At 51.7% G+C, this 21624-nt stretch overlaps 1 protein-coding gene across 1 annotated transcript; it reads left to right on the top strand.

Moving 5' to 3' along the window:
• The first annotated feature begins 641 nt into the window (after positions 1-641).
• On the top strand, positions 642-15156 carry LOC140392924 (venom allergen 5.02-like). Its single transcript, XM_072478706.1, has 9 exons — positions 642-1422; positions 3075-3237; positions 5579-5703; positions 5825-5904; positions 6184-6302; positions 6948-6983; positions 10584-10673; positions 11957-12055; positions 14831-15156. Exons 1-9 carry the CDS (start codon positions 1240-1242, stop codon positions 14872-14874), a joined length of 939 nt encoding a protein of 312 aa, XP_072334807.1. The 5' UTR covers positions 642-1239; the 3' UTR covers positions 14875-15156.
• The last annotated feature ends 6468 nt before the right edge of the window (positions 15157-21624 follow it).

Here is a 21624-nt window from a genome sequence, read left to right on the forward strand (position 1 = left end):
AAAGGGAGGGATATTGGGGCTGGAGGAGGTTACAGGGATAGGGAGGGTTATTGGGGCTGGTGGAGGTTACAGAGATAGGGAGGGTTATTGGGGCTGGTGGAGGTTACGGAGATAGGGAGGGGTGAAGGGGCTGGAGGAGGTTACAGAGATAGGGAGGGATATTGGGGCTGGAGGAGGTTACAGGGATAGGGAGGGTTATTGGGGCTGGAGGAGGTTACAGAGATAGGGAGGGGTGAAGGGGCTGGAGGAGGTTACAGAGATAGGGAGGGATATTGGGGCTGGAGTAGATTACAGGGATAGGGAGGGTTATTGGGGCTGGTGGAGGTTACAGAGATAGGGAGGGTTATTGGGGCTGGTGGAGGTTACAGAGATAGGGAGGGGGTGATGAGCAGTTTCAGAACACATAGGTTGAATTTGGGTGTTGCTGGAACAGGGCCAGTGAGTGTCAGCGGCCACGGCCTGGAGGAGGGGGACTCACACACGGGGTCAAATGGATCTGAATGATCTCAGGTTGACAGAAGATAGAATGTGAACCCTCCCTAACAATCTGAGCATCTCAAAACCTTTCAGAGTCGGGCATCCCTCAGGCACCCAATTGAATGGAGCAACTCCCCTTCAACAGACCATTTAAACCCTGGTGTTTGTGGACAGAAAGAGCGTGAGAGAGAAAAACAGAGAGACTGTGGGATAGACAGAGAGAGAGAGTGAGTCAGGGAGGGAGAGAGACAGAGAAAGGGAGAGAAAGACCGAGAGAGGGGCGAAGAGACGGAGAGAGAGACGCAGAGAGGGAGAGAGACAGAGAGAGAGGGTGAGAGAGACAGAGAGAACATCAGAGAGGCAGACAGAAAAACAGAGAAAGAGATAGAAAGAGGGACAGAAACACAGAGTGAAACACGGAGAGAGACAGAGAGAGCTGAAGATAGAGAGAGAGAGAGACATAAGGTGAGCCAGTGAGACATAGAGGGAGACAGAGAGTGAAAGACAGAGTGGTGTAGAGGGACAGTGAGGGCAAGCGAAAGAGAGACATCGGGAGAGAGATAGACAGAGAGACATAGAGATAAGCAGGCAGAGAAATACAGAAAGGCAGATAGAGGAATAGAGAGTGAGAGACAGAGTGAGAGAGACCGAGAGAGAAAGGAGCGTCTGAGCGAAAGGGAGAGAGAGGGAGACAGAAATATAAGAGAGTAAGAGACAGAGAGAGAAGGAGAGAGAGAGCCAGAAAAGGTATAGGCATTGACGATGCACGCTCAGAGCACCACCTCCCTTCTCCTTTTCATTCTGCTCCCTCTATCCCAGGGGCATAGGCTGACCATCCAGGAGAAGGATCAGTTATTGGAAAGTCACAACTGGTTCCGTGCCAATCTCCCCGGACTTGATGCCAAGGGGAAGCCATTACCAAGAGCAGCGGATATGAATCTACTCGTGAGTAGCCTGGCTGGGGCAAACAGGGGAATTAACAACGAGGAGCACACAGGTTCAGAATTAGGGGGTCACTCCTACTGAAGATGGACAGGAGGGGGGCGGTCTTCCCTCAGAGGGTGGTTAGTCTGTGCAAATCTCTCCCCCCACGCAGCAGTGGGGGCTGGCGTCACTTAATATATTCAAAGCTGGGTAACTCAGATATTTGGTCGACAAGGGAGATGAGGGTAGTGAGTGCCGCACTGTCTGAGGGTCAGTACTGAGGGAGTGCCGCACTGTCTGAGGGTCAGTACTGAGGGAGTGCCGTACTGTCTGAGGGTCAGTACTGAGGGAGTGCTGCACTATCAGAGGGTCAGTACTGAGGGAGTGCCGCACTGTCTGAGGGTCAGTACTGAGGGAGTGCCGCACTGTCTGAGGGTCAGTACTGAGGGAGTGCCGCACTGTCTGAGGGTCAGTACTGAGGGAGTGCTGCACTGTCTGAGGGTCAGTACTGAGGGAGTGCCGCACTGTCTGAGGGTCAGTACTGAGGGAGTGCCTCACTGTCAGAGGGTCAGCACTGAGGGAGTGCCGCACTGTCTGAGGGTCAGTACTGAGGGAGTGCTGCACTGTCTGAGGGTCAGTACTGAGGGAGTGCCGCACTGTCTGAGGGTCAGTACTGAGGGAGTGCCGCACTGTCTGAGGGTCAGTACTGAGGGAGTGCCTCACTGTTAGAGGGTCAGTACTCAGGGAGTGCCGCACTGTCAGAGGGTCAGTACTGAGGGAGTGCCGCACTGTCAGAGGGTCAGTACTGAGGGAGTGCCGCACTGTCTGAGGGTCAGTACTGAGGGAGCGCCGCACTGTCAGAGGGTCAGTACTGAGGGAGTGCCGCACTGTCAGAGGGTCAGTACTGAGGGAGTGCCGCACTGTCAGAGGGTCAGTACTGAGGGAGTGCCTCACTGTCAGAGGGTCAGTACTGAGGGAGTGCCGCACTGTCAGAGGGTCAGTACTGAGGGAGTGCCGCACTGTCAGAGGGTCAGTACTGAGGGAGTGCCGCACTGTCAGAGGTTCAGTACTGAGGGAGTGCCGCACTGTCAGAGGGTCAGTACTGAGGGAGTGCCGCACTGTCAGAGGGTCAGTACTGAGGGAGTGCCGCACTGTCTGAGGGTCAGTACTGAGGGAGTGCCTCACTGTCAGAGGGTCAGTACTCAGGGAGTGCCGCACTGTCAGAGGGTCAGTACCGAGGGAGTGCCGCACTGTCAGAGGGTCAGTACTGAGGGTGTGCCTCACTGTCAGAGGGTCAGTACTGAGGGAGTGCCGCACTGTCGGAGGGTCAGTACTGAGGGAGTGCCGCACTGTGGGAGGGTCAGCACTGAGGGAGTGCCGCACTGTCGGAGGGTCAGTACTGAGGGAGTGCCGCACTGTGGGAGGGTCAGTACTGAGGGAGTGCCGCACTGTCGGAGGGTCAGTACTGAGGGAGTGCTGCACTGTCAGAGGGTCAGTACTGAGGGAGTGTTGCACTGTCAGAGGGTCAGTACTGAGGGAGTGCTTCACTGTCGGAGGGTCAGTACTGAGGGAGTGCCGCATTGTGGGAGGATCAGTACTGAGGGAGTGCACACTGTCTGATGGATTGTTTGCTGTTCTCTAACTCCCACGCCCTCTTGATCTCTCCTGCACAGGAATGGGACGAAGATTTGGAAGCGATCGCACAGGAGGTGGCTGACAGATGCAACACTTCTTTTGGTTATCGGGACTGTCCGTCCTATGAGACCTGGAGAGGGAAGGTGGCACGGACATTTGAGCTGGCCAACCTCGGCCAAAACATCCTGGTCTACAAGAAGAGTGAGCGAGGGAGGAAGGGGAGGGGGAGAGGGAGGGAGAGGGAGGGGTCGAGGGAGGGAGGGAGGGATCGAGGGAGGGAGGGAGGGCGAGGAGGAGGGGAAGGATGGGAGAGGGAAGAAGGGAGGAGAGTGGGAGAGGGACGGAGAGTGGGAGAGGGAGGGGGAGAGGGAGGCGGGGGGGGGGGGAGGACAGCGGGAGAGGGGGGGAGGGAGCGAGAGTGGGAGAGGGAGGGAGTGGGAGAGGGAGAGGGAGGCAAGGGGAGAGGGAGGGAGGCGGAGAGGAAGAGGGAGGGAGGGAGTAGGAGAGGGAGAGGGCGGGAGGGAGAGGGAGAGGGCGGGAGGGAGAGGGAGGAAGGGAGGGGGGAAGGGAGAGGGCGGGAGGGAGGGAGGGAGGGGAGAGGACTGGAGGGATGTCATAGAATTTACAGTGCAGAAGGAGGCCATTCGGCCCATCGAGTCTGCACCAGCTCTTGGAAAGAGCACCCTACCCAAGGTCAACACCTCCACCCTATCCCCATAACCCCATAACCCAGTAACCCCACCCAACACTAAGGGCAATTTTGGACACTAAGGGCAATTTGTCATGGCCAATCCACCTGACCTGCACATCTTTGGACTGTGGGAGGAAACCGGAGCACCCGGAGGAAACCCACGCACACACGGGGAGGATGTGCAGACTCCGCACAGACAGTGACCCAAGCCGGGAATCGAACCTGGGACCCTGGAGCTGTGAAGCAATTGTGCTATCCACAATGCTACCGTGCTGCCCCAAAGGAGCAAGGGAGGAGAGGAAGAGGGAGGGAGGGAGTAGGAGAGGGAGAGGGCAGGAGGGAGAGGGAGAGGGCGGGAGGGAGAGGGAGAGGGCGGGAGGGAGAGGGAAAGGGAGGAAGGGAGGGGGGAAGGGAGAGGGTGGGAGGGAGGGAGGGAGGGTGGGTCAGAAGTGTAGATGTAAGGGGGTGGGTCACTTTGGGAGAGTGAGAGAAAAATTGAGATGGAGGAGGAGAGAGGGAGAGAGAGAGATTGAGAGAGCAACATAGAGAGAGAGAGTGAGACATAAATAGAGAAAGAGGGTAAGGGAGAGACAGAGAGAGAGATGGACAAAAAAAGAGAGAGCAAGGGATAGAGAGAGACAGGGAGAGAGACAGACAGGAACGAAGGGAGAGACACAATGAGAGAGACAGACAGAGAGAAAGGGAGAGTCAGAGAGAGACAGACAGAGAGTGACAGACAGACAAGAACAGAGAGTGAGAGACAGCAACAGAGATAGAAAGAGAGATAGTGAGAGAGAGATAGAGAGAGTCAGAGAGAGATACAATAGAGACCGAGAGAGAGAGAGTGAGAATCAGGGATAGAGAGGGAGAGACCGACAGGAACAGAGAGACAGAGAGAGAGACAGCAACAGAGACAGAGAGAGAGATAGAGTGAGACAGACAGAGACAGAGACAGATGGAGCGAGAGGAACAGAGAGAGAGACAGAGAGAGACAGCAACAGAGACAGAGAGAGAGAGACAGAGATAGAGAGTGACAGACCGACAGGAACAGAGAGAGGGAGACAGCAACAGACTCACAGAGAGAGATAGAGAGAGACAGACAGAGAGTCACAGAGAGAGAGTGAGAGAGAGCGACAGCAACAGAGACAGAGAGAGACAGATAGACAGACAGCAACAGAGAGAAACAGCAACAGAGACAGGAAAAGAGTAAGACAGACAGACCAACGGGAACAAAGAGACAGACAGAGTGACAGCAACAGAGACAGAGAGAAAGACAGAGACAGAGAGAGAGAGAGAGACAGAGGCAGACAGACAGAGAGAGACAGACAGACCAACAGGAACAGAGAGAGACAGCGATAGAGAGAGAGAGAGAGACAGACCGACAGGAACAGAGAGAGAGAGACAGCAACAGAGACACAGAGAGAGATAGAGAAAGACAGACAGAGATAGACAGAGAGTCAGAGAGAGAGAGTGAGAGAGAGAGAGCGACAGCAACAGAGACAGAAAAAGAGACAGAGATAGACAGAAAGTAACAGAGACAGAAAGAGAGACAGAGAGAGAGACAGCAACAGAGACTGAAAGAGAGACATTGAGAGTGGTACAGAGAGAGAGAGACAGCAACAGAGATAGAGAGAGAGAGAGAGAAATGCAGCAACAGGGACAGAAAGACAAACAGAGAGAGAGAGACAGAGAGAGAGAGAGACAGACAGTAACAATGAGACTGCCATTGAGACTCTGATGTGTAAGTGTTGTCAGACTGTGTGATATGGTGTTGTAGGGACTGACCTCTCACTCTGTTGCCTGGGGTCTGACTATCTCCTTTCTCACCCTCCCTCCCACATCAAACTCCAGACCTCACAGGTACAGCTCTGGACGTGAGCTCGGCTATGAATAAGACGTACTCCATGCTAGCTTACTATGATTACAGTAACACACAGTGTACATCACATCCAGCGCTCTGCGACTCATTCACACAGGTATGTGTCTGCCTACAGTATCTCCCGTCGGGTACAGAGACAGCGTGAGGGACCCCTGTTAAAGAGGGAGTCACTCGTTCTCTGCCAGGGACCCTGACGAATCATTCCTCTTCATTGACAGATGGTGTGGAGTAAAACGCAGAAATTTGGATGCGCCATGGGGAAAAACTGCACCTACCTCGTCTGCAATTATCACCCCCAGTGAGTATGCCAGCTTTGACTGTCACATACATTAACTCCCTTTACTCCCTCTCTCTTGCGCACTCCTGTATCTAAGCAGATCACCACATCGCTAGCTGTGGGATCTTGCTGTAAGTGTGCACATTCCCTGCATTGCCGGAACATGGAGGGGAAAGGTGCAGGGGAATGGGAGTGGCCGTGAGAGCGGCCGAGGTTTCCACACTCTTCAGTCACTAACATTTTTGCCTTTCCTCACTCATTCCTCACTCATTGTAACCCCCCCCCCTCCCACCTTTCCAGGGGAAACGAGGTGGAGTTCCTGCCTGCCACTGGTTGGCACAAGAACCAGTTTGCCCAGCCTGGCGTGCCCTGTACCAAATGCGACACAGGCAGAGGATGGTGTTGGGACAAGTTATGCGGTGAGTATCTGTGTGCTGTCCCTGTCCTGGGAGTGTTTGATGGGGACAGTGTAGAGGGAGCTTTACTCTGTATCTACTCCGTGCTGTACCTGTCCTGGGAGAGTTTGATGGGGACATTGTAGAGGGAGCTTTACTCTGTATCTAACCCCGTGCTGTACCTGTGCTGGGAGTGTTTGATGGGGACAGTGTAGAGGGAGCTTTACTCTGTACCTAACCCCGTGCTGCACCTGTCTTGGGAGAGATTGATGGGGACAGTGTAGAGGGAGCTTTACTCTGTATCTAACCCCGTGCTGTACCTGTCCTGCGAGTGTTTGTTGCGGGCAGTGTAGAGGGAGCTTTACTCTGTATGAATGAAAATGAAAATCGCTTATTGTCACAAGTAGGCTTCAAATGAAGTTACTGTGAAAAGCCCCTAGTTGCCACATTCCGGCGCCTGTTCGGGGAGGCTGGTATGGGAATTGAACCGTGCTGCTGGCCTGCCTTGGTCTGCTTTAGAAGCCAACTCTTTAGCCCTGTGCTAAATCAGCCCCTATATCTAACCCCGTGCTGTACCTGTCCTGGGAGTGTGGGAACCGGGTTAATCGCCTCAATGCTCTATAATGATGTGTTATTTTTTATTAACTATCTCCTTTCAATGTATCGCAGTACGCAACCTGACATCTGATGAAGGCCTGAATGCCAGTAAGTGTGTTTATTAATTTAGCAAGTTCGAGTCGATTTGCATTTGGCAGGGTAGATTGTTGGTCAACACAGCGAGTGAAAGGTTATCGGGGGGAAGGAGGGGCTAGGCAGGGTTGTGAGGTTGATGTTACAATGAGATCAGCCAGGGTCTTATTGAATGGCGGAGCAGGCCTGAGTGGGCGTGTGGCCTACTCATGCTCCTAACTCTCACAGTCGTACCGGGTCGTGGAACCCTCACGCAAGTCGGAGGTCAATCTCGGCCTCTAACTGAGTTGGACAAGGGCCAAAGGTGTGAGCTGTCGCTAGGCACGGCCCTGCCGTTTATTTACCATCCCTCATTGTCCTTCGGGAAGGTGGCGGGTGAGCTGCCATCTTGAGCCAGGATGAGCTGCCATCTTTAACCGCTGCAGTGTTCGGACGTGTGAGGATCCCAATAATTTTTAAGACTGTGAGAGAAGACCACTAAACCATAGGAGCCACTGACCAATAGGTAACTGTTTTGGTCAAACAACCTTTAATTTCAACACAGAATTAACCACTTAACACCAAAGAAGTACCTTCACATTTAATAGTTCAAACATTTCTTAAATAAAAGGAGAAAATAAACTTTAACTCACTATCGACACCTGCCCACGGTATATTCCAATGAAGCAACTCAATGCAGTTCAAATGCTACAGATAAATAAAGTTAACAATCAGGGTTACTTGCTTCTCTGTTCTGACTTTTAGTAGAGACTCTGGCCGGAGATGTCCGGCCATTGGGATTCCCTTTTCTTGCTGGCAGTGCACTCCTGCAGGATTCCTAACAGCGTGGGGTGACTTCAATGAGAAATCCCATTGACAAGCTATGGGAGGATAGAAGCCCATCGCCAGCAAACTGTCTTGTCGGACACTCAACTTAAAATCACGGAGCAGGCCACCAAACTGCAGGATAGACCTGGCTTCTCCCCTGATTGACATCATCCGTATCCCGAGCATTAGGCGTTCTTCAGTCTCTACCCACTAAGATGTCCTATGGCTTACTTAGCTAGGGCTAAATGCAATCCCTCATAAATTATCGACACCCCAGAGATCTTCCAAAATTAAAAAAAAGGTCCCATCAGCCATCTCTCTGTAAACAAGTAAACGGTTAAAGTCAATGATGACCTCATTTTTACCACCCTATAATCACAGCTTTAGCAAATGCATACTGCCTGTGTGTATTTAAAAAAAAACAATTTTTAGAAAATATTTTATTGAAGCATTTGTAATTTTCAGTTTAACACATTAACATTTCTTAAAAGGAAAACCCGTGTGGGCGACGCCAGCAAAAAACCTAAAAAACAATGTCCCCCTACTGCCCCCGCCCTATTCCCTGATTACCTGCATACTGAGTTCCCTGTCCTTATCTAACACTGCCATGCCTCCTATTTTCTCCCCCCCCCTTACTGCTGACATTCAGTTTTCTTTGAAGAAGTCAATGAAAGGCTGCCATCTCTGGGCCAACCCGAGTTGATCCTCTCAAGACGAACTTGATTTTTTCCAGGCTGAGAAACCCTGCCATATCGCTGACTGTGGGGGCTCCGAGTCCCTCCATCCCAGCAACATCCGTCTCCGGGCCACCAGGGAGGAGAAGGCCAGGACATTGATCTCTCTCCAACCCCCCCCCCTTGGCCCCGGATCATCCGATACCCCAAATATTGCCAGTTCTGGACTCGGGGTTCCCCTCCCTTCCAGGACTTCTGACAATGTCCGCAAATCCCTGCCAGAATCCCCTCCACTTTGGACATGCCCAGAACATATGCACATGGTTAGCCGGACTACCCCCAACACCGCCCACATCTACCCTCCACCTCCTCAAAGAACCTGCTCATCCGGGCTACCGTCACGTGGACCACTTTGCACTGGATCAGGCTAGGTCTGGCACAGGACGAAGATGAATTGACTCTTTTCAAGGCTTTTTCCCCTTTTCCATTTCCAGCTCCTCTTCCCACTTCCACTTCAACTCCCTGGTCGGGGTCCCCTCCCATTCTATCAACTCCTTGTATATCTCCGAAATCCTCCCTTCTCCAGCCCCCGTTTTTGACATCACCCTATCCTGTAGTACCCTCAGGGGGAGCAGAGGGAAGCTAGGCACCAGCCTTCGTACAAAGTCCCGGACCTGAAGGTATCGAAACCCATTCCCGCCCGGTAGCTCAAACTCCTCCTCTCGTGCCTCCAAGGTCGGAAAGCCCTCCTGGATAAATAAATCCCCAAATCTCTCGATCGCTGCCTGCTGCCATCTCCTGAAGCCCCCATCCAGCCTTCCCGGGACAAACCGGTGATTATTACAAATCGGAGACCACACTGACGCCCAATCCCATGTGCTGCCTCCATTGCCCCCACACCCTGAGGGCTACCACCACCACAGGGCTTGTAGAGTACCGAGCCGGCGGGAACGGCAGGGGTGCCGTCAGTAAAGCCTCCAAACTCGTGCCCTTACAGGATGCCGCTTCCACTCGCTCCCAGGCCGACCCCTCCCCCACTTCCTGACCATCGATACGTTGGCCGCCCAGTAATAATTAATAAAGCTCGGGAGGGCCAGGCCCCCCCTCTGTGACCCCGCTCCAGGAGTGCCCTCTTTACTCTCGGGGTTTCCCCCGCCCACACACAACCTGTAATCGCCACTTTTATTTTTCTAAAAAAAGCCTTTGGGACAAAGGTCGGAAGGCATTGAAAAAAGAAAAGCAATCTTGGAAGGACTGTCATCTTCACAGCCTGGACCCTTAACGCTAGCGTCATCTGTGGAAACCCCTTTTCATTTGGTCGACCATTTTTATAAATTTAGAGTGCCCAATTCATTTTTTCTAATTAAGGGGCAATTTAGCGTGGCCAATCCACCTACCCTGCGCATCTTTGGGTTGTGGGGGCGAAACCCACGTAAACACGGGGAGAATGTGCAAACTCCACACGGACAGTGACCCAGAGCCGGGATCGAATTTGAGACCTCGGCACCATGAGGCAGCAGTGCTAACCACTGCACCACCGCGCTTCCCTTGCCTGTGTGTATTTTAACCCAGGGTTTTTAACATTACCACAACAAAATGTAAAATATGATGGGCTAGATTCTCCGGTACCCCAGCCATGTGTTTCTCGGCCACGCGCCGTTTTGTTGGCAGCAGGATTTTATCTTCCCGCAGCTAACCAGTGGGATTTCCCATTGAAGCCAGGCCGCCAGGGAACCCGCGGGTAGGGGTGCGCTACCAGCGGGAAAATGGAATCCCAATGATCGGAGAATTCCAGCAAATACCTATCACAATTTCCTACATTAATCATAGTAGGTACACCCACTGTGCTGTTAGGGAGGGAGTTCCAGGATTCTGACCCAGCGACAGTGAAGGATCGGCCAATATATTTCCCAATCGGGATGGTGCGTGTGGGGCTCGGAGGGGGAACCTGCAGGCGGTGGGTCTTCCCCATGTGTCTGCTCTCGCTCTCCCTCCCCCCCCTTGTCCTTCTAGACAGTAGAGGTGGCAGGTTTGGAAGGTGCTGTCGAACATTCCCACTCTATGCGATATGTTGGAATCTCACCCACTGTCTCCACGTGAAGAGAGATTTGATCAAAGCTTTCCTCTTTTGCAGCCTGTGCTATCACTACCTGTGAGGCAGGGGGGACGGTCAAGGGCTGCGCCTGTCAGTGTCTGCCTCATCGTCTGGGCAATCGCTGCGAGTGTGAGTGTCACCGTCCCATCCTCTCTAAACTGCACCTCAGAGATACTCCCTCAGTTTCACTCTCTCTCTGCCTCTCTCTCTTTCTGTCTCTCCCCTCTCTGTCTCTCTTGCTCACCCTTTCTCTCTATCTGCATCTCTCTCACCCTCTCACTGTCTGCCTCTCTCTCACAATCTTTCCGTTTTCCTCTCTCTATGCCTCTATTTCTCTGCCCATCTCTCTCTCGCTCTCTGTCTCTCCCAGTTTCTTTTCCTCTCTGTCTCATTCCCTGTCTGTCTTTCTCGCTCACCCTCTCTCTCTCTGTCTCTCACACTCCCACTGTGTGTGTCTTTCTCTCTGTCATTCTCTGACTTTCTGTCTCTAGAGAGCGTGTGGGTGTGTGTGTGTGAGAGAGAGTATGTGTGTGAGTGAGAGTGTGTGTGAGTGAGTGAGTGTATGTGAGAGAATGTGTGTGTCTGAGTGAGAGTGTGTGAGTGAGGTGTGTGTGTGAATAAGTGTGAGGTGTGTGTGTGTCTGAGTGAGAGTGTGTGAGTGAGGTGTGTGTGTGAACAAGTGTGAGGTGTGTGTGTGTCTGAGTGAGAGTGTGTGAGTGAGGTGTGTGTGAGTGTGTGAGTGAGATCTGTGTGAGTGAGGAGTGTGTGAATGAGTGTGAGGTGTGTGTGAGTGTGTGAGTGAGATCTGTGTGAGTGAGTGAGTGAGAGTGTGTGAGTGAGGAGTGTGTGAATGAGTGTGAGGTGTGTGTGAGGTGTGTGTATCTCTCTAAAAGCAAATGACTGCAGATGCTGGATTGCCGGATGCGGATGCTCAGCTTTGACAAAGAGTCATCGGACTAGAAACATTTTCTCTCCCTACAGATGCTGCCTGCTGAGATTTTCCAGCATTTTGTCTTTCATCTCCCAGTGTCTAACCGTATTTACATCTCTCTCCGCTCTCCCTCCAACAGCACCCTGCCGCAACGCTGCGACCTGCTCCGGTTTGTGTGAGTGAATGTGTGAATGAGATTGTGTGAGGTGTGTGTGAGTGAGGGAGAGTGTGTGTGAGTGAAAGCGTGTGAGGGTGAGGGAGTGTGAGGTGTATGTGTGTGAGTGAGAGAGTGTGTGAGTGAGAGTGTGCGTGAGGGAGATTGTGTGTGAGTGTGAGGTATGTGAGTGAGAGTGTGAGATACGTGTGCGAGTGTGAGTGTGTGGTGAGGTGTGTGTAAGAGTGTGTGAGTGAGTGTGAGTGTTTGTATCGCTCCCAATGTCTAACCGTACTCACTGCACTCTCTCCGCTCTCCCTCCAACAGCACCCTGCCGCAACGCTGCGACCTGCTCCGGTCTGGGGTTCAGCTCTTGCTACAACCTCTACATCTTCGAAAGTTGCCCCTTGCTGTGCCGACGCTGCAGTAAGTCAATGTTACAACTGAATCTTCCCTGTGAGGCCTAAGTGCCTGAGGAAAGCCTCCCGCAAGACCTGAGGATCGGCCTCGACTACAGCTTGGGATCCAATATCCAGGCTGTCATGGACAGGGTGTGGAGGATTCCCAGGAACTGGGGGAGCAGGGGCTGTTTAGCACAGGGCTAAATCGCTGGCTTTGAAAGCAGACCAAGGCAGGCCAGCAGCACGGTTCAATTCCCGTACCGGCCTCCCTGAACAGGCGCCGGAATGTGGCGACTAGGGGCTTTTCACAGTAACTTCATTGAAGCCTACTTGTGACAATAAACGATTTTCATTTCATTTCATTTCAGTTTGTTGAGGCAGGGAGAGGTTGGGATATTTCCCCCCCTTCGAGCAGAGAAGGCTTGGAGGGAGATTAAATGGAGGTGCTTTTTAATCAGGAGGGTTTTCGACAGAATAAATAGCAGCGAATTCTATCAGAGGGAGGGCGAGGAGCTAAAAAGGAACACAGATTGAAGAGAATCTTCGGGGCAGGAGGCAGAGGATGATGGTCAAAGATTGTTATTGTGACTGGAAGCCTGTGCCCAGTGGTGTTCTGCAGGGACACCGCGGTGCTGGGCCCCTTGCTGTGTTTGCGTACATTAATGATCCAGATGGGAATGTGGGGGGGTATGATCAGTAAGCTTGCAGATGACACAAAAATTGGTGATGTGGCAAATCGCGAGGAGGAACGCCTTTGATTACAGGACGATATGGACGAGCTGATCAGACAGGCGGGACAGTGGCAAATTCAATTTAACCCTGAAAAGTGTGAGGTGATGCATTTCGGGAGGACTAACAGGGCCAGGGAATATACTATGAACAGTAGAATGCTAGGACAGAGGACCAGAGGGACTTGGGAGCATGTCCACAGATCCCTGAAGGCAGCAGAACAGGTAGATAAAGTGGTTAAGAGGCCATATGGGATACTTACCTTTATTAGCCGAGGCATAGAATATAATCGCAGGGAGGTTATGATGGTAACTTTAGAAAACGCTGGTGAGGCCACAGCTCGAGTACTGTGCGCAGTTCTCGTCGCCACACTATATAGGAAGGATGTGATTTCACTGGACTGGGTGCAAAGGAGATTCACCAGGATGTTGCCTGGGCTGGAGTGTTTCAGCTATGAAGAGAAGCTGGTTAGGCTGGGATTGGTTTCTTTAGAGCAGAGGGGGAGAGCAGAAGGGGGACCTGATCGAGGTGTACAAGTGCTGGAATATGGGATTGGAATAGATAGGTGCTTGATTGCTGGCCCAGACACGATAGGCCAAAAGGCCTCTTTCATGTTATAAAAACTCTATGACTCGCAGACTGTAATCGGTAAAAGAACCTGAGGGCAAGGCGAGGAGGAATATTTTCGACGGAGCGAGTTGTCGTGTTCAGGGGTGCATTTGCCCCAAAGAGGCGGTGGAAACAGATGCAGGTCAGATAGGAATAATATGATCAGGGATAGTCAGCATGGCTTTGTGAAGGGTAGGTCATGCCTCACAAACCTTATCGAGTTCTTTGAGAAGGTGACTGAACAGGTAGACGAGGGTAGAGCAGTTGATGTGGTGTATATGGATTTCAGTAAAGCGTTTGATAAGGTTCCCCACGGTAGGCTATTGCAGAAAATACGGAGGCTGGGGATTGAGGGTGATTTAGAGATGTGGATCAGAAATTGGCTAGCTGAAAGAAGACAGAGGGTGGTGGTTGATGGGAAATGTTCAGAATGGAGTTCAGTTACAAGTGGCGTACCACAAGGATCTGTTCTGGGGCCGTTGCTGTTTGTCATTTTTATCAATGACCTAGAGGAAGGCGCAGAAGGGTGGGTGAGTAAATTTGCAGACGATACTAAAGTCGGTGGTGTTGTCGACAGTGTGGAAGGATGTAGCAGGTTACAGAGGGATATAGATAAGCTGCAGAGCTGGGCTGAGAGGTGGCAAAAGAAGTTTAATGTAGAGAAGTGTGAGGTGATTCACTTTGGAAGGAATAACAGGAATGCGGAATATTTGGCTAATGGTAAAGTTCTTGGAAGTGTGGATGAGCAGAGGGATCTAGGTGTCCATGTACATAGATCCCTGAAAGTTGCCTCCCAGGTTGATAGGCTTGTGAAGAAGGCCTATGGAGTGTTGGCCTTTATTGGTAGAGGGATTGAGTTCCGGAGTCAGGAGGTCATGTTGCAGCTGTACAAAACTCTGGTACGGCCGCATTTGGAGTATTGCGTACAGTTCTGGTCACCGCATTATAGGAAGGACATGGAGGCTTTGGAGCGGGTGCAGAGGAGATTTACCAGGATGTTGCCTGGTATGGAGGGAAAATCTTATGAGGAAAGGCTGATGGACTTGAGGTTGTTTTCGTTGGAGAGAAGAAGGTTAAGAGGAGACTTAATAGAGGCATACAAAATGATCAGGGGGTTAGATAGGGTGGACAGTGAGAGCCTTCTCCCGCGGATGGAAATGGCTGGCACGAGGGGACATAGCTTTAAACTGAGGGGTAATAGATATAGGACAGTCAGAGGTAGGTTCTTTACGCAAAGAGTAGTGAGGCCGTGGAATGCCCTACCTGCAACAGTAGTGAACTCGCCAATATTGAGGGCATTTAAAAGTTTATTGGATAAACATATGGATGATAATGGCATAGTGTAGGTTAGATGGCTTTTGTTTCGGTGCAACATCGTGGGCCGAAGGGCCTGTACTGCGCTGTATCGTTCTATGTTCTATGTTCTATGTAGCTAACGCCTCTTAACTTTTCTTTGTTGCAGGCGAGGAACCCAGCCCGGCCCAGGATTGGTGGCAGCCCAGTTAGGTGTAAACGTGACAGAAGTCGGCCCCGTTTGCGAAGGGGGAGGCCGTGTGTCAGGTCTGGCGGATTATCGCATACCACGATGTCCGCAGGCTTTACTCCACGCCACAGTGCTGAGCTAGACCGAAGCAGCCCCCTGCAAGACTCAGCCGGGATCAGGCTAACTTCACACCACAGGCCTGAAACGGGGCCTGCCTTTCCTGCAAATCTGCTCTGTCATTGAATTGGCGAATTATCCTTTTTCTCTTTCATTTGAATAAATAAAAGAAATTGTGTTTGCATCAAGCTAAGTTTTTGGACCTTGCTTTCGAACACGTTTTCACTTGTCGTTGCACATTCAGCCCCTCTCTTGGATCTGGTTCTCATTCAGCCCCTCTCGGGCCTGTGACACAGAAACAGGAGGAGGCCCATTCAGCTCTTCTCTAGTCTGTTACACAAGAACATTGTCTACATGGACTTTAGCAAGGCCTTTGACAAGGTATCGCATGGTAGGTTGTTGAATAAGGTTATATCTCACGGGGTCCAAGATGAGGTAGCCAATTGGATATAAAATTGGCTTGGCGACAGAAGTTGTTTTTCAAACTGGAGGCCTGTGACCAACGTTGTGCCTCAGGGATCAGTGCTGGGTCCACTGTTTTGTGGCATTTGTTATTTATATTAAGATTTGGATCAGAATTTAGGATGCATGGTTAATAAGTTTGCAGATAACATCAAGAGTGGTGCCATAGCGGATAGTGAAGAAAGTTGTATAAGATTGCAACGGGATCTTGATCAATTGGGCTAGTGGGCTGATGAATGGCAGATGGAGTTTAATTTAGATAAATGTGAGGTGATGCATTTTGGTAGATTGAATCGGGGCAGGACCTACTCAGTTAATGGTTGGGAGTTGGGGAGAGTTATAGAACAAAGAGATCTAGGAATACAGATTCATAGCTCCTTGAAAGTGGAGTCACAGGTGGACAGGGTGGTGAAGAAGGCATTCGGCATGCTTGGTTTCATTGGTCAGAACATTGAATACAGGAGTTGGGAGTCTTGTTGAAGTTGTACAAGACATTAGTAAGGACGCACTTGGAATAATGTGTACAGCTCTGGTCAACCTTTTATAGAAAGGATATTATTAAACTAGAAAGAGTGCAGAAAAGATTTACTAGGATGCTACCGGGACTTGATGGTTTGAGTTATAATGAGAGGCAGGTAGACTGGGAATTTTTTCCTGGAGCCTAAGAGGCTTAGGGGTGAACTTATAGAGGTCTATAAAATAATGAGAGGCATAGATAAGATAGATAGTCAAAGTAGATAAGGTAGGGGGGTCTAAAACTAGAGGGCAAAGGTTTAAGGTTAGAGAGGAGAGATACAAAAGGGTGCAGAGGACCTCTGGTGGCAGCTATGGTGTGAGTGGTTGTACACAGGGCAGCTCCTGCTTGAAGGCACAGAAAAAAGCTCTTTTTATCCGAAATTGGGTGTAACTTCGACGGGAAAGTATACCTGAAGGTGGGAGAAGTCTCCCCCCCCCCCCCCCCCTCCTCCCCCCACCCACCGGGAGTGGCATGTCTGCTGGTTACCAAACCTGGCAGAAGAAGGTGAAAGACCTGTGTAGCGCACAAAGACTCCATGAGACGAATATAGTGAAGTCGATGAGGCTTTATTAAGCGTGTCTGTTCCCCAGCAGCCCGATAGTAAACTGGCATGCGGGGGAAGACACCGGCTTCTTATACTTCGCCTTCAGGGCGGAGCTTGAGGTCAACGGCCAACCAGGACCCGGGATCTGTCAGCCAATGACATTAGGGCTTCCAGTCCCACATGACCCCCAATACATACTACCACAACCTGGCCAAAGAGTTGAAAGAGACTTGTGGCGCAGCAGCTGCTGGAAAGATGGCAGAAAGAGAAGGGTCAGTGCAAGTAGGAAAGCCCCAGATGGAACAGTTGATGGCCTTCATCAAGGAAGAGTTCCGCCAGCAGAGGAAGGAGATGCAGGAGGATTGCTCGAAGGCCATCGAAGGGACTGTGGCACCCCTGAAGGGATTGATGGAGAGGGTGGAGAAATGTTTGGAGGTGCAGGGTTCGCAGTACCGAGAGATTGTGAGGGCAATGTCGGAACACAGCGATCGAGGGTGGCACTGGAGGCGGAGGTGGGACTCTTAGGAAACCTTTGCAAGACGTTGAGAGCAAAGGTTGAGGAGCAAGAAAACAGGTCGAGGAGGCAGAATCTGCGAATAGTTGGCCTGTCTGAAGGTGTGGAAGGTGCGGGTGCCACAAGGTACATTTTGAGGATGCTGGCAGGGCTGGTGGCGGGGTGGGTGCTGGACAAGGCCCCTGAGGTGGACCGAGCGCACAGGTCTCTGAGGCAGAAGCCAAGAGCAGGCAGTGATCGTGAGAATCCACAAGTTTGTGGAGAAAGAGAAGATTCTGCAGTGGGCCAGGGGGAAGCGCAACTGCGAATGGGAGGGAACAAGCCCCGAATATACCAGGACATTGGAGCTGAACTGGCAAAATGGTGTGCGGGGTTCAACAGAGCCAAGGAGGTGCTGTATCGGCAGCAGACCCCATCCCCTCCGTCCAAGTCCCAATCCCATCCCTCATTTCAGTCCCAGTCCTTCGGCCTTCACTATAGGGCAGCACGGTAGCATTGTGGATAGCACAATTGCTTCACAGCTCCAGGGTCCCAGGTTCGATTCCGGCTTGGGTCACTGTCTGTGCGGAGTCTGCACATCCTCCCCGTGTGTGCGTGGGTTTCCTCCGGGTGCTCCGGTTTCCTCCCACAGTCCAAAGATGTGCAGGTTAGGTGGATTGGCCATGATAAATTGCCCTTAGTGTCCAAAATTGCCCTTAGTGTTGGGTGGGGTTACTGGATTATGGGGATAGGGTGGAGGTGTTGACCTTGGGTGGGGTGCTCTTTCCAAGAGCCGGTGCAGACTCGATGGGCCGAATGGCCTCCTTCTGCACTGTAAATTCTATGATAATCTATGATGATGCCGCCTCTACCGTCTGAAAGTAGAAATCCCTCGAGTTGTACTTCACCCTCAGCTTCGCTGGGTAGACCCTGCCAAACCTCACAATATTACTGTAGAGTGCCACCTTCACCTATCCTCGGGCCTTCTCTCCAGCTCCACAGTTAAGTCCTGGTATATCCGAATACCAGCTCACTTCGCCTTTGCTTCGCCCAACTCTGGACCTTCTCCTTAACATGAAACTTGTGAAAGCAAATTATAATCGACCTTGACGGCTCGTTTGCCTTCGGCTTGGGCCTGAGCAACCGATGTGCCCTGTCCAGCTCGTATCGGGAGGGTTCTGCCCCCTCCCCCAAAAGCTCTGCCAGCATCTTCACAAAGTAGTCAGTCGGCCTCGGGCCTTCCACCCCTCCGGCAGGCCCACGATCCGTACATTTTGCTGCCTCGACCCGTTCTCCAGGTCCTCCACCTTGGCTCCTTTGTTGGCCTCCACCAGCCTCCGCAGCTCCTCACCCATTGAGGTGAACTGGTCACTCTGCTGCGACAGAGCCTCCTTCCCCCATTTCAACTTCTCTCCTTGCTCCTGTATCTCGGCCGATGTCTTCGACACCGTCGTCTTCACCGGGGCAATCGCCTCCTCCACCCACTCCTTCATCGCAGCCATCTCCTTTCATATCACCTCCATGTGCTTGGCGAACTGCCTCACGAGTCCTCCGGCCATCACCTCGGTCAGAGTTTACAGTGTGAGGGGCTCGGCCCAACCCAGCGACCCGGCCTCCGCCATCTTTCCTCCTGCCGTGCTCACCCGTTCGCTCAACGGTGGGCTTTCACTCGCCCCCTTCTTCCCAGCGGCTTTTTCTGGGTCTTCGACATTCCCCACCTTCTTGCAACAGCTTGTTCAAAAACTGGCCCTGAAATCAAGTATTAAGCTCCAAAAACCAGAACCTCGAGTAGGAGCTACCCAATGTGCGACTTCCATCTGCATGCCACCACCGGAAGTCCCTATGGTCTTATTAACAGGGAGCCAAGTCCGGGATGATAACCAAGATGTAAAACGCAGGCCTTTTTCTTCAATGGCCCACTGCGGAGACCAAAATCAAGGATGAGGCAGAATCGGAATTAAGGAGCGCTCTTCAGGATCTCTCAAGGACTTCGACAAATGATGCATGAGACAGTACCAACCCTTCAGGATCAAAATCTGGAACAGGACAAAAAGGTATGACACAAAAAGCTACTTAATAAGATGAGCCCATGGTGTTGGGGGTAGAATCTTAGCTTTTTAAAAATAATTTTTATTCTCCTCCTTTTTCACATTTTCTCCCAAATTTACACCCACCAACAATAAACAATAATCAGTAACAAATATGTCAATCCCCATATCAATAACAACGATCCCATCCTCCCACCAAACCCCAAACATTAGCCTGCATGTTCACACAAACAAATGACAAAAAGGAATTAGGGATCACCCATAGTCGCCATTAACACACACCGCCCCCCTCCCCCCAACCCTCCCATCCACCCCCTCCAACTAATGTTCGATGTTATCCAGTTCTCGAAAGTGCATGATGAATATCGCACATGAATTGTAGAACCCCTCCATCCTTCCCCTCAGTTCAAACTTAACCTTCTCATGAGTCAAGTATTCCAACAGGTCCCCCCGCCACGCCAGGGCACTGGGTGGAGAGGCTACTCTCCATCCCATCAGGATCCGCCTTCGGGCAATCAACGAGGCGAAGGCTATAACATCCTCCTCCGCACCCGTTTCCAACCCCGACTGGTCCGACACCCCGAATATGGCCTCCCGAGGGCCCGGGACCAGTTTCACGTGCACCACTTTAGAGATTACCTGAAAAACCTCCTTCCAGTAATCCTCTAGCTTTGGACAGGACCAAAACATATGAACGTGATTAGCGGGGCCCCACCCGCAACGTTGACACACATCTTCTACTCCTTCAAAGAATCGGCTCATCCTCGCCCTCGTGAGGTGCGCTCTATATACCACCTTCAGCTGTATCAGCCCCAACCTCGCGCACGAGGTGGAGGCATTCACTCTCCGGAGCACCTCACACCAGAACCCCTCCTCCATATCCTCTCCCAATTCTTCCTCCCACTTTGTTTTGATCCCTTCCAGTGGTGCCTTATCCTCTTCCAGAATAGCTCCGTACACCGCCGACACTGCCCTCTTCTCCAGTCCCCTTGTCGTCAACACCTCCTCCAGCAATGTGGAGGCCGGTTCCTCTGGGAAGCCCCGTATCTCCTTTCTGGCAAAATCTCGAACATTTATCTAAACATTTCTCCCTGCTCCAGCCATATTTCGCTTCCAGCTCCTTCAATCCTGCAAACCGTTTCCTAAGAAACAAATCTTTTAGCGTCTTACTCCCCTTCTCCTCCCATTTCTGAAAATTTCCATCCCACTTCACGGCTCAAATCTGTGGTTCCCCCAAATCGGCATTTCCCTTGACCCTATCCCCAACCCGTAGTGTTGGTGAAACTGCCTCCAAATTCTCAATGAAGCTACTATTACTGAGTATTTCCCCGGGGCCATCGGGAGCGGCGCTGTTGCTAGTGCTTTCAATTCCATCCCCCTGCACAAACTCTCCTCCATTCTGACCCACTGGGAATCAACCCCTCTGACCCAGCTCCGCACCTTCTCCACATTCGCCACCCAGTAATAATACATCAGGTTCGGGGGACCCAAACCCCCTGCCTGACTTCCTCTCTGTAGCAGCACCTTTCTCACTCTGGCCACCTTCCCTCCCCATATGAACGAAGTAATCCTTCCCTCAATCTCTCTGAAAAAAGCCTTTGGCAGGAAAATCGGCAGGCATTGAAAAATAAACAGAAATCGCGGCAACGCGTTTATTTGAACCGCCTGTACCCGACCCGTCAGTGACAGAGGGAGACCATCCCATCTTGCCAGATCAGTTTTGACTCTCCCCACCAAACTAGAAATGTTGTACGTGCGGAGCCCCCCCTCTCCTGGGCAACCTGCACCCCTAGGTACCTAAAGTGAGTCCCTGCCCTACGGAATGGCAGCCCCCCCCCACGGAATGGCAGCCCCCCCACCCTTGCCCCCACTCCCGGCCGAGGCACCACAAAATACTCACTCTTGTCTAGATTTAGTTTGTACCCCGAGAAAGACCCAAATACTCGAAGCAGCTCCAATATTCCCCCTATCGACACACTCGGTTCCGTCACATTTAACAGCAAGTCATCGGCATATAAGGACATCCCGTGCTCTATCCCCCCGCACTATTCCTTTCCATACCCCCGAACTTCTCAATGCGATGGCCAACGGCTCAATCGCAAGTGCAAACAGCAGGGGGGGACATAGGACATCCCTGCCTAGTCCCACGGTGGAGAGAAAAGTATCGCGAGCTGACGTTGTTTGTGTGGACACTCGCCCTCGGCTCCTTATATAGTAGCTTTACCCAGTTCACAAATCTTGGTCCAATCCCAAACCGCTCCAGAACTGCCATCAAGTACCCCCATTCTACCCGATCAAACGCCTTCTCAGCGTCCAATGCCACAACCACCTCTGTTTCCTTCCCCTCTGCTGGTGCCATAACGACGTTCTAATGTTTGAAAAGAGCTGCCTCCCTCTCACAAACCCCGTCTGATCTTCACCCATCACCTTTGGGAGGCACTCCTCCAGCCTACCCGCTAGTACCTTCGCCAATACTTTTGCGTCTACATTCAGAAGTGATATGGGCCAATACGACCCACACTCCGTCGGATCCTTATCTTTTTTTAGCAACAGGGAAATCGATGCCTGCCCCAAAGTTTGTGGCAACACCCC

Source organism: Scyliorhinus torazame, chromosome 16 (assembly GCF_047496885.1).
Source record: "Scyliorhinus torazame isolate Kashiwa2021f chromosome 16, sScyTor2.1, whole genome shotgun sequence".
Taxonomy (NCBI): domain Eukaryota; kingdom Metazoa; phylum Chordata; class Chondrichthyes; order Carcharhiniformes; family Scyliorhinidae; genus Scyliorhinus; species Scyliorhinus torazame.

Coding starts and splice junctions, on each gene's coding strand:
- LOC140392924 (XM_072478706.1), top strand. CDS start 1,240: ATGCACGCTCAGAGCACCACCTCCCTTCTCCTTTTCATTCTGCTCCCT. Junction 1,423..3,074: donor CAGCGGATATGAATCTACTC/GTGAGTAGCCTG, acceptor TCTCCTGCACAG/GAATGGGACGAAGATTTGGA. Junction 3,238..5,578: donor CATCCTGGTCTACAAGAAGA/GTGAGCGAGGGA, acceptor ATCAAACTCCAG/ACCTCACAGGTACAGCTCTG.